This window comes from Bombina bombina, chromosome 2 (assembly GCF_027579735.1).
Source record: "Bombina bombina isolate aBomBom1 chromosome 2, aBomBom1.pri, whole genome shotgun sequence".
Taxonomy (NCBI): Eukaryota; Metazoa; Chordata; class Amphibia; order Anura; family Bombinatoridae; genus Bombina; species Bombina bombina.
Window position 1 is genome coordinate 999,915,875 of NC_069500.1, and position 13,579 is coordinate 999,929,453.

The 13,579-nt window shown below is 36.7% G+C and overlaps 1 protein-coding gene across 1 annotated transcript in view; it reads left to right on the plus strand.

Moving 5' to 3' along the window:
• CFI (complement factor I) overlaps positions 1–13,579 on the plus strand; it is a 204,159-nt gene that overhangs the window by 116,645 nt on the left and 73,935 nt on the right. The window contains exon 6 of the mRNA XM_053703548.1: positions 9,927–10,034. Within this exon, the coding sequence (XP_053559523.1) occupies positions 9,927–10,034 (108 nt within the window). The remainder of the gene's footprint in view (positions 1–9,926; positions 10,035–13,579) is intronic.

The following is a 13,579-nucleotide window of genomic DNA, read 5'->3' on the forward strand; positions in this document are numbered from 1 at the left end:
GCTTAGTGTTAGGTTTATTTAAGGGGGGTTTGGGTTAGATTAGGGGTATGTGGGTGGTGGGTTGTAATGTTGGGGGGGGGGTATTGTATGTTTTTTTTCTCCAGGCAAAAGAGCTGAATTCTTTGGGGCATGCCCCGCAAATGGCCCTTTTAAGGGCTGGTAAGGTAAAAGAGCTTTTCTATTTTAATTTTAGAATAGGGTAGGGCATTTTTTTTATTTTGGGGGGCTTTGTTATTTTATTAGGGGGCTTAGAGTAGGTGTAATTAGCTTAAAATTGTTGTAATATTTTTCTAATGTTTGTAAATATTTTTTTATTTTTTGTAACTTAGTTCTTTTTTATTTTTTGTACTTTAGTTAGTTTATTTAATTGTATTTATTTGTAGGTATTGTATTTAATTAATTTATTGATAGTGTAGTTTTAGGTTTAATTGTAGATAATTGTAGGTATTTTATTTAATTAATTTATTGATAGTGTAGTGTTAGGTTTAATTGTAACTTAGGTTAGGATTTATTTTACAGGTAATTTTGTAATTATTTTAACTAGGTAATTAGGGGTTAAAAAATTTTATTATAGTGGCGGCGATGTGGGAGGACCTTGGTTTAGGGGTACATAGGTAGTTTATGGGTGTTAGTGTACTTTAGAGCACAGTAGTTAAGAGCTTTATGAACCGGCGTTAGCCCATAAAGCTCTTAACTCCTGGTTTTTTTCCCTCGGCTGGAGTCTTGTCGTTAGATTTCTAACGCTTACTTCAGCCATGACTCTAAATACCGACGTTAGAAAGATCCCATTGAAAAGATAGGATACGCAATTGGCGTAGGGGGATCTGCGGTATGGAAAAGTTGCGGCTGCAAAGTGAGCGTTAGACCCTTTCCTGACTGACTCCAAACACCAGCGGGCGGTAAAAACCAGCGTTAGGAGCCCCTAACGCTGGTTTTGACGGCTACCGCCAAACTCTAAATCTAGGCGCAAGTTTGGTAAATAAACAAGAGGAGTAATTAGAAATGGATTGATTATAACACCTTGCATAAAGTATTAATTTTGACAGCAAATTTTGATTTAGTTTTAGTCGAAGGGGTAGATTTATCATACCCCGGACGGACATGATTCGCTGTAGCATTTATCATTGCACAAGCATTTCTGGTGAATCGGCCGCTAGCACGGGGTGTCAATCATCCCGATTGTATCGGATCTGGATGATTGCAGTCCGCCACCTCTGAGCAGCGGTCTTAAGACCGCTGCTTCATAATTTAAGATTCCGGTGAGCCGGAAACTTTGGGGGTAGATTGCAGCATCCGCTGCTTGGTAAATTTACCCCATAGTCTTTTGACTAAAATGTCATTTTGATTTAGTTTTAGTCATAGTCTTTTGACTAAATTGCCATTTTAGTTTTAGTCGTATTTTAGTGATCAGAATTTCTTTAGTTTTCTCATTTTAGTCTAGTTTTAGTCGATGAAATTAACACTGAATTTAACTCTGAACATGATTGGTTTCCCAAAATCCACTGAGTTTCTATAAAATAATGGGTGTGGCCATGTTTTAACTTAAAGGTACATGAAACCCACATTTTTTCTCTCATGATTTAGAAAGAGCAGGCATTTTTAAACAACTTTCCAATTTACTTTAATCTCTAATCTCTAAATAGGCTCAGTAGCTGCTGATTGTGGCTGCACATAGATGCCTCGTGTGATTGGCTCACCCATGTGCATTGCTATTTCTTCAACAAAGTATATCTAAAGAATGAAGCAAATTTGATTATAGAAGTAATGTGGAATGTTGTTTAAAAATGTATTCTCTATCTGAATCTTGAAAGAAAAATGTGGGTTTCATGTCCCTTTAAGTTGCCCCTTATATGTTTCCCCTGTTGAAGACATTTAGGGACAGATATAAAACAGGCAATAAAAGATAATGTCCAAACAAGGCTGTATGGAACATAGGATAATCTAAAAAAGATTTCACACAGCTTTGTTTGACCAGAGATACATAGAATAAAATGATTATATATAGATTTATTCAGATATGTATATATATATATATATATATATATATATATATATATATATATATATATATATATATATATATTTAAATATAATCTGAACATATTCCCCTTTGTGAAGAACATTGGGATGTTAAATATTTACAGTAAATACATAGTTAAACACTTTCTTGACTATGAAGATTGTTATGTTTTCAGCTACTTGACTGCAAAGGGATCCAATGCACTTATATATATTGTATATGTCTATATTTGTATACATATGTATTTATGTGTTTATATGTGTATATATGTCTATAAATACATATATACACATATAATTACATTTTAATTACATTTGTAGACACATATAAATATATATATATATATATATATATATATATATATATATATATATATATATATATATATATATATATATATATATATATGAAACAGGTATATAACACGCTCATGGAATATTTAGAATGCCCAAGAGATAAGGGACCATATATTTAAAAATACTCATAGGGACCCTTAGTGCTCTATCTGATTCATGGAAGTTTAATTTTGACTAAACTGTCCCTTTTATGTCCATGAGTCAATTTAATTATTTTGTTATTGAGAGTGACAAGCAGTTTAGAAATAGACTGGTTAATGATTTAAAAATATATTAGCCTAAGACCATTTCTAAACTGCTTGTCACACAATTACAGTGTATTTATTTATAAGACCACTGGTTCCTAGTTCAGCAGATAAAAGGCTTTAGGCTAATATAATAATTTAAAATCATTACCCAGTCCATTTCTGGCAAACACAGAGACACAATCTCAGACACTCTGGCACACACTGAGACACAATCTCAGACACTCTCTCATATTTTATTTTATGCCAGAATAATAATAATACATTCTTTTAATAATAAAAAGTTTTAAACAGTTTAAAAAAAATATTAAAAAAATACACACTTGGTGCAGATTATTTTAATATGATAGATTTGACCAGCAATTGTATTCACGGTTAAAACAACTGTTGTTTTTTTAATTTGGATCCAAAATGGTTTACTTTTATTTTTTTTAATACCTAAGTATCTTTTAAGTGCACAAATCAGAAATAGATTCCCCACTTGCAGGAGTTAATAGAAAGAATTGAGCCCTTAGTAATCAGGCAGACTGGTGTCTTCTGCCCCTTCAACCTTTCTGCCAAAGAATGTGATGTGAGATGGTCAGATAATTTTGCTGGCTAGATTACAAGTTTTGCAGTACGGCTATTAACGCTGAAAAATTGGCCATTATGCTGAAATGGACAGAAACGCATATTACGAGTCGCGGCAGTATAGCTATGTTGAAACCATAATGTAAGAAAAAATATTAAAACTTCCTAAAAAAAGAGCAGTACAGACAATGATTTACACAAATTTTCTTTTGTAAAAATTACATTTTCTTTCATGTAATTAGCAAGAGTCCATGAGCTAGTGACGTATGGGATATACATTCCTACCAGGAGGGGCAAAGTTTCCCAAACCTCAAAATGCCTATAAATACACCCCTCACCACACCCACAAATCAGTTTTACAAACTTTGCCTCCTATGGAGGTGGTGAAGTAAGTTTGTGCTAGATTCTACGTTGATATGCGCTCCAGAGCAGGTTGGAGCCCGATTTTCCTCTCAGCGTGCAGTGAATGTCAGAGGGATGTGAAGAGAGTATTGCCTATTTGAATTCAATGATCTCCTTCTACGGGGTCTATTTCATAGGTTCTCTGTTATCGGTCGTAGAGATTCATCTCTTACCTCCCTTTTCAGATCGACGATATACTCTTATATATACCATTACCTCTACTGATTCTCGTTTCAGTACTGGTTTGGCTTTCTACTACATGTAGATGAGTGTCCTGGGGTAAGTAAGTCTTATTTTCTGTGACACTCTAAGCTATGGTTGGGCACTTTTGTATAAAGTTCTAAATATATGTATTCAAACATTTATTTGCCTTGACTCAGGATGTTCAACGTTCCTTATTTTCAGACAGTCAGTTTCATATTTGGGATAATGCATTTGAATAAATCAATTTTTTTCTTACCTTAAAATTTGACTTTTTTTCCTGTGGGCTGTTAGGCTTGCGGGGGCTGAAAATGCTTCATTTTATTGCGTCATTCTTGGCGCGGACTTTTTTGGCGCAAAAAGTTTTTTCTGTTTCCGGCGTCATACGTGTCGCCGGAAGTTGCGTCATTTTTGACGTTTTTTTTGCGCCAAAAGTGTCGGCGTTCCGGATGTGGCGTCATTTTTGGCGCCAAAAGCATTTAGGCGCCAAATAATGTGGGCGTCTTTTTTGGCGCTAAAAAATATGGGCGTCACTTTTGTCTCCACATTATTTAAGTCTCATTATTTATTGCTTCTGGTTGCTAGAAGCTTGTTCACTGGCATTTTTTCCCATTCCTGAAACTGTCATTTAAGGAATTTGATCAATTTTGCTTTATATGTTGTTTTTTCTATTACATATTGCAAGATGTCCCAGATTGACACTGAGTCAGAAGATACTTCTGGAAAAACGCTGCCTGGTGCTGGATCTACCAAAGTTAAGTGTATCTGTTGTAAACTTGTGGTATCTGTTCCTCCAGCTGTTTGTAATGAATGTCATGACAAACTTGTTAATGCAGATAATATTTCCTTTAGTAATGTTACATTACCTGTTGTGGTTCCATCAACATCTAATGCTCAGAGTGTTCCTGTTAACATAAGAGATTTTGTTTCTAAATCTATTAAGAAGGCTATGTCTGTTATTCCTCCTTCTAGTAAACGTAAAAGGTCTTTTAAAACTTCTCATTTTTCAGATGAATTTTTAAATGAACATCATCATTCTGATTCTGATAGTGGTTCCTCTGGTTCAGAGGATTCTGTCTCAGAGGTTGATGCTGATAAATCTTCATATTTATTCAAAATGGAATTTATTCGTTCTTTACTTAAAGAGGTCTTAATTGCATTAGAAATAGAGGATTCTGGTCCTCTTGATACTAAATCTAAACGTTTAAATAAGGTTTTTAAATCTCCTGTAGTTATTCCAGAAGTTTTTCCTGTCCCTGATGCTATTTCTGAAGTAATCTCCAGGGAATGGAATAATTTGGGTAATTCATTTACTCCTTCTAAACGTTTTTAAGCAATTATATCCTGTGCCGTCTGACAGATTAGAATTTTGGGACAAAATCCCTAAGGTTGATGGGGCTGTCTCTACTCTTGCTAAACGTACTACTATTCCTACGGCAGATAGTACTTCCTTTAAGGATCCTTTAGATAGGAAGATTGAATCCTTTCTAAGAAAAGCTTACTTATGTTCAGGTAATCTTCTTAGACCTGCTATATCTTTAGCGGATGTGGCTGCAGCTTCAACTTTTTGGTTAGAAGCTTTAGCGCAACAAGTAACAGATCATAACTCTCATAGCATTGTTAATCTTCTTCAACATGCTAATAACTTTATTTGTGATGCCATCTTTGATATCATTAGAGTTGATGTCAGGTATATGTCTCTAGCTATTTTAGCTAGAAGAGCTTTATGGCTTAAAACTTGGAATGCTGATATGTCTTCTAAGTCAACTTTGCTTCCCCTTTCTTTCCAGGGTAATAAATTATTTGGTTCTCAGTTGGATTCTATTATCTCAACTGTTACTGGAGGGAAAGGAACTTTTTTACCACAGGATAGAAAATCTAAAGGTAAATTTAGATCTAATAATCGTTTTCGTTCCTTTCGTCACAATAAGGAACAAAAGCCTGATCCTTCGCCCTCAGGAGCGGTATCAGTTTGGAAACCATCTCCAGTCTGGAATAAGTCCAAGCCTTTTAGAAAACCAAAACCAGCTCCCAAGTCCACATGAAGGTGCGGCCCTCATTCCAGCCCAGCTGGTAGGGGGCAGATTACGTTTTTTCAAACAAATTTGGATCAATTCAATTCACAATCTTTGGATTCAAAACATTGTTTCAGAAGGGTACAGAATTGGCTTCAAGATAAGGCCTCCTGCAAAGAGATTTTTTCTTTCCCGTGTCCCAGTAAATCCAGCAAAGGCTCAAGCATTTCTGAAATGTGTTTCAGATCTAGAGTTGGCTTTAGTAATTATGCCAGTTCCAGTTCTGGAACAGGGGCTGGGGTTTTATTCAAATCTCTTCATTGTACCAAAGAAGGAGAATTCCTTCAGACCAGTTCTGGATCTAAAAATATTGAATCGTTATGTAAGGATACCAACATTCAAGATGGTAACTATAAGGACTATTCTGCCTTTTGTTCAGCAAGGGCATTATATGTCCACAATAGATTTACAGGATGCATATCTGCATATTCCGATTCATCCAGATCACTATCAGTTTCTGAGATTCTCTTTCCTAGACAAGCATTACCAGTTTGTGGTTCTGCCGTTTGGCCTAGCAACAGCTCCAAGGATTTTTACAAAGGTTCTCGGTGCCCTTCTGTCTGTAATCAGAGAACAGGGTATTTTGGTATTTCCTTATTTGGACGATATCTTGGTACTTGCTCAGTCTTCACATTTAGCAGAATCTCATACGAATCGACTTGTGTTGTTTCTTCAAGATCATGGTTGGAGGATCAATTTACCGAAAAGTTCATTGATTCCTCAAACAAGGGTTACCTTTTTAGGTTTCCAGATAGATTCAGTGTCCATGACTCTGTCTCTGACAGACAAGAGACGTCTAAAATTGATCTCAGCTTGTCGAAACCTTCAATCACAATCATTCCCTTCGGTAGCCTTATGCATGGAAATTCTAGGTTTTATGACTGCTGCATCGAATGCGATCCCCTTTGCTTGTTTTCACATGCGACCTCTTCAGCTCTGTATGCTGAACCAGTGGTGCAGGGATTACACAAAGATATCTCAATTAATATCTTTAAAACCGATTGTACGACACTCTCTGACGTGGTGGACAGATCACCATCGTTTAGTTCAGGGGGCTTCTTTTGTTCTTCCGACCTGGACTGTAATTTCAACAGATGCAAGTCTGACAGGTTGGGGAGCTGTTTGGGGGTCTCTGACAGCACAAGGGGTTTGGGAATCTCAGGAGGTGAGATTACCAATCAATATTTTGGAACTCCGTGCAATTTTCAGAGCTCTTCAGTTTTGGCCTCTTCTAAAGAGAGAATCGTTCATTTGTTTTCAGACAGACAATGTCACAACTGTGGCATACATCAATCATCAAGGAGGGACTCACAGTCCTCTGGCCATGAAAGAAGTATCTCGAATTCTGGTATGGGCGGAATCCAGCTCCTGTCTAGTTTCTGCGGTTCTTATCCCAGGTATAGACAATTGGGAAGCGGATTATCTCAGTCGCCAAACGTTACATCCGAGCGAATGGTCTCTTCACCCAGAGGTATTTCTTCAGATTGTTCAAATATGGGGACTTCCAGAAATAGATCTTATGGCCTCTCATCTAAACAAGAAACTTCCCAGGTATCTGTCCAGATCCAGGGATCCTCAAGCGGAAGCAGTGGATGCATTGTCACTTCCTTGGAAGTATCATCCTGCCTATATCTTTCCGCCTCTAGTTCTTCTTCCAAGAGTAATCTCCAAGATTCTGAAGGAATGTTCGTTTGTTCTGCTGGTAGCTCCAGCATGGCCTCACAGGTTTTGGTATGCGGATCTTGTCCGGATGGCCTCTTGCCAACTGTGGACTCTTCCGTTAAGACCAGACCTTCTGTCGCAAGGTCCTTTTTTCCATCAGGATCTCAAATCCTTAAATTTAAAGGTATGGAGATTGAACGCTTGATTCTTAGTCAAAGAGGTTTCTCTGACTCTGTGATTAATACTATGTTACAGGCTCATAAATCCGTATCTAGGGAGATATATTATAGAGTCTGGAAGACTTATATTTCTTGGTGTCTTTCTCATCATTTTTCCTGGCATTCTTTTAGAATTCCGAGAATTTTACAGTTCCTTCTGGATGGTTTGGATAAAGGTTTGTCTGCAAGTTCCTTGAAAGGACAAATCTCTGCTCTTTCTGTTCTTTTTCACAGAAAGATTGCTAATCTTCCTGATATTCATTGTTTTGTACAAGCTTTGGTTCGTATAAAACCTGTCATTAAGTCAATTTCTCCTCCTTGGAGTTTGAATTTGGTTCTGGGGGCTCTTCAAGCTCCTCCGTTTGAACCTATGCATTCATTGGACATTAAATTACTTTCTTGGAAAGTTTTGTTCCTTTTGGCCATCTCTTCTGCCAGAAGAGTTTCTGAATTATCTGCTCTTTCTTGTGAGTCTCCTTTTCTGATTTTTCATCAGGATAAGGCGGTGTTGCGAACTTCTTTTAAATTTTTACCTAAGGTTGTGAATTCTAACAACATTAGCAGAGAAATTGTGGTTCCTTCATTATGTCCTAATCCTAAGAATTCTAAGGAGAAATCATTGCATTCTTTGGATGTAGTTAGAGCTTTGAAATATTATGTTGAAGCTACTAAGAATTTCCGAAAGACTTCTAGTCTATTTGTTATCTTTTCCGGTTCTAGGAAAGGTCAGAAGGCCTCTGCCATTTCTTTGGCATCTTGGTTGAAATCTTTAATTCATCATGCTTATGTCGAGTCGGGTAAAACTCCACCTCAAAGGATTACAGCTGATTCTACTAGGTCAGTTTATACTTCCTGGGCGTTTAGGAATGAAGCTTCGGTTGATCAGATTTGCAAAGCAGCAACTTGGTCTTCTTTGCATACTTTTACTAAATTCTACCATTTTGATGTGTTTTCTTCTTCTGAAGCAGTTTTTGGTAGAAAAGTACTTCAGGCAGCTGTTTCAGTTTGATTCTTCTGCTTATAATTTTAGTTTTTTTCATTATAAGATTTAAACTTTAGTTTGGGTGTGGATTATTTTCAGCGGAATTGGCTGTCTTTATTTTATCCCTCCCTCTCTAGTGACTCTTGCGTGGAAGATCCACATCTTGGGTAGTCATTATCCCATACGTCACTAGCTCATGGACTCTTGCTAATTACATGAAAGAAAACATAATTTATGTAAGAACTTACCTGATAAATTCATTTCTTTCATATTAGCAAGAGTCCATGAGGCCCACCCTTTTTGTGGTGGTTATGATTTTTTTGTATAAAGCACAATTATTCCAATTCCTTATTTTTTCTGCTTTCGCACTTTTTTCTTATCACCCCACTTCTTGGCTATGCGTTAAACTGATTTGTGGGTGTGGTGAGGGGTGTATTTATAGGCATTTTGAGGTTTGGGAAACTTTGCCCCTCCTGGTAGGAATGTATATCCCATACGTCACTAGCTCATGGACTCTTGCTAATATGAAAGAAATGAATTTATCAGGTAAGTTCTTACATAAATTATGTTTTTATAGTTTCTGCTTATTGTTGTTACACAATGTTCAATAAAAAGCTTTTATTAAGATTTTGGAACTACATTTCAAAGCATATTGCATTTAGTCTTCATGATAATTGTTTAGTTGTTACAGTTGACATTGCTTTTTGGGACTAATAATAAATAGTAAGAACTGAATTATGCAATGTAATCTAATTACAGTAGACAAGATTTCTTAATCACAAACCAATGATCTTATAGCTTTGCGGTTTTCAAACTATAAAATAAAGGACTTTTTAATGCAGAACTGCCATGCTCTAATTAGTTAGAGCATGTCATTTTTTCAACCGCTGGCCTTAAAAAATTGCATTAACCCCCTAAAATTGGTTAAATATGTATGTTAAGTACCGTTTGATTGATGCAGTAACAAGCTGTGTCCTGCTTGGTAGCTGCAAGGTTTTTAGCTCTTGAGTGGGACTTTACCTATGTGTTTACCACCTTTGCACATGCAATTTTTTCATTAGAATGTCAAGTGAAGTAAGTTTTTCAAAGATCAACTTGAAATGTATCAAGCTCTGAAATCTACAATCTTGTGTCTCAAATCCTGGATTTATTATACAAAATATTGATTTATTTGTTTGTTTCTTTTTGATTTCAGCGTGTAAGCATGGCTTCCATTGCAAGTCAGACACCTGCATCCCATTAGAGTATAAGTGCAATGGTGAGCTGGACTGTATCACAGGAGAAGATGAATTAAACTGCACAGGTAATGAACATACATACACACTTTTAACCATGAAGAACTGCTTTTGCTATCCACATTTTGGTTATAAAAGCAAACAACTGCCTGTAGGAAGGGAAGGGAGGTGCCATGATAAAACTGATAAACGTTTTTCTTCATGGAATCCTGTCACATGATTTTTGCAGCAAAAGTAATCTGTTGAGCATGGGCAAGAAGCTGGGCTCCTGTTGCTTGAGCACATTGAAAGCTAGTTCAGGTGTCTCCTAGCAACCACTTAAAAGGGGAAGCTCCGGCAGAGACAACTGCCCCCTTCTGGGACTGTGACAAAAGTAATAGACCGTGCACACATTAATTTAAAAAAAGAGATAAAACAATACAATCATTTTAAAATAATGAATAATACATATTGCAATGATTTTTATTAAGTATAACATACTGCTTTGTGCTTGTTATTACAACAGTGAAACAGACTGCTGTATGTCCCTTTAAGCAGGTTTCACTGTTGTAATAAAAGTTGTGCTTTTTTAAGACATTCATGGTTATAGACATACTTAGAAAATATTTAACATAGTGGTCATACAAATTTAAGTTCCAAATTCTTGCCATAAAATCTGCTAAAAGAAACTCATAACAACAATCTTCCCTGATAATATAACTGTTCATCTCTATCTCTAAACATAATTAAATTATGGTCTGTATTTCTATTTATGGTCATTTCAGATTTATATATATATATATATATATATATATATATATATATATATATATATATATATATATATATATATATATATATATATATACACACAGTGGATATAAAAAGTCTACACACCCCTGTTAAAATGTCAGGTTTCTGTGATGTAAAAAAATGAGAACTTTTTCCACCTTTAATGTGACCTATAAACTGTACAACTCAAATGAAAAACAAACTGAAATCTTTTAGGTAAAGGGAAATAAAAATAAAAAACTAAAATAATATGGTTGCATAAGTGTGTAACTGGGGTTGTAGCTGTGTTCAGAATTAAGCAATCACATTCAAAATCATGTTAAATAGGAGTCAGTACACACCTGTCATCATTTAAAGTGCCTCTGATTAACCCCAAATAAAGTTCAGCTGTTCTAGTAGGTCTTTCCTGACATTTTGTTAGTTGCATCCTACAGCAAAAGCCATGGTCCGCAGAGAGCTTCTATAGCATAAGAGGGATCTCATTGTTAAAAGGTATCAGTCAGGAGAAGGGTACAAAAGAATTTCCAAGGCATTAGATATACCATGGAACACAGTGAAGACAGTCATCATCAAGTGAAGAAAATATGGTGCAACAGTGACATTACCAAGAACTGGATGTCCCTCCAAAATTGATGAAAAGAAGAGAAGAAAACTGGTCTGGGAGGCTGCCAAGAGGCCTACAGCAACATTAAAGGAGCTGCAGGAATATCTGGCAAGTACTGGCTGTGTGGTACATGTGACAACAATCGCCCGTATTCTTCATATGTCTGGGCTATGGGGTAGAGTGGCAAGACGGAAGCCTTTTCTTACAAAAAAAAACATCCAAGCCCGGCTAAATTTTGCAAAAACACATCTGAAGTTTCCCAAAAGCATGTTACAAAAGGTGTTCTGGTCTGATGAAACCAAAGTTTAACTTTTTGGCCATAATTCCAAAAGATATGTTTGGCGCAAAAACAACACTGCATATCACTAAAAGAACTGGGGCCTTAGTCAAGGTAGAGGGAATAATGAACAGTTCCAAATACCAGTCAATATTGGCACAAAACCTTCAGGCTTCTGCTAGAAAGCTGAACATGAAGAGGAACTTCATCTTTCAGCATGACAACGCCCCAAAGCATACATCCAAATCAACAAAGGAATGGCTTCACCAGAAGAAGATTAAAGTTTCGGAATGGCCCAGCCAGAGCCCAAACCTGAATCCAATTAAAAATCTGTGGGGTGATCTGAAGAGGGCTGTGCACAGGAGAAGCCCTCGCAATCTGACAGATTTGGAGTGTTTTTGCAAAGAAGAGTGGGCAAATCTTGCCAAGTCAAGATGTGCCATGCTGAAAAACTCATACCCCAAAAGTGCTGTAATAAAATCAAAAGGTGCTTCAATAAAGTATTAGTTTAAGGGTGTTCACACTTATGCAACCATATTATTTTAGTTTTTTATTTTTATTTCCCTTTACCTAAAAGATTTCAGTTTGTTTTTCAATTGAGTTGTACAGTTTATAGGTCAGATAAAAGGTGGAAAAAGTTCTGAAATGATTTATCTTTGTCTCATTTTTTTTACATCACAGAAACCTGACATTTTAACAGGGGTGTGTAGACTTTTTATATCCACTTTGTATATATATCTCATAATTGGATCTGCATACAAGCTATAATTAAAAGCATTAAGATATTTTGCTCCCTCTGAAGATACAGGTTTTACTCATTTGATCCACAGGGGCCTATTTAACAAGGTGCGGACGGACATGATCCGATATTGTGAACTGTTGGTGCAATGCCGCCCCCTGCAGATTCGCGGCCGCTAGCAGGGGGTGTCAATCAACCCAATCGTATTGGATTGGGTTGATTTCTTGCAAGTTCTGTCTGCCTCCTCAGAGCAGGCGGACAGGTTATGGAGCAGCGGTGTTTAGACCGCTCGCTGCTTCATAACTTGTGTTTCTGGCGAGCCAAACACAGGGCTTCAAGCTCCATACGGAGCTTGATAAATAGGCCCCACAGTGTCATATGCCCACAGTACAGTCAGAGCAGGTTAAAGGGACATTAACCCAAATGTTTTCTTTCATGATTCAGATAAAGAATACAATGTTAAACAACATCAACATTTGCTTCTTTTATCTAATTTTCTTAATTCTTTAGATATCCTTTGCTGAAGAAATAGAAATGCACATGGGTGAGCCAATCACACAGGGAATCTATCTGCAGCCACCAATCAGCAGCTACTGAGCCTATTTAGATATGCTTTTCAGCAAATGATATCAAGAGAATGAAGCAAATTAGATCAATTGCATGCTCTTTCTAAACCATGAAAGAAAAAAAATGTGTTTCATGTCCCTTTAAGGACATTGTGCTTCCTGGATCCAAGAACAAAATGATACCCACACTCTATATACTACAGTCTAAACCACTGGTTTTCAAACCTGTCCCCAGGCCTCCCCGACAGGCCAGGTTTATAGGATTACCTTGGATGAGAGCTGGTTAATAACCATGTTTACTAATCAGCTGATTGTTTCACCTGTGCTCCAGTTCAGATATCCTCAAAATCTGGCCTGTTAGGGAGGCCTGAGGAGAGGTTTGGAAACCAGTAGTCTGAACCAAACATGTATCAGTTGTTTTAAACATTAGGGCCTGCTGATACCCTGATTATGGACCACATAATATGCTCTTTCTAATGCGCCACCTCTGTCAAATGGTCCCACCTGGCGCAAGTACAGAGCCAGCCCTGGTTACCATGAGAAATATGTTATCTGCAGTACATATTCTCAGTTTGACAAGGTTTATTGGCTATAAGAAAACCAACTAAAATCCCCAAGTGTTACACACAGTTCAGATTTTAAATATAGCATTGTTA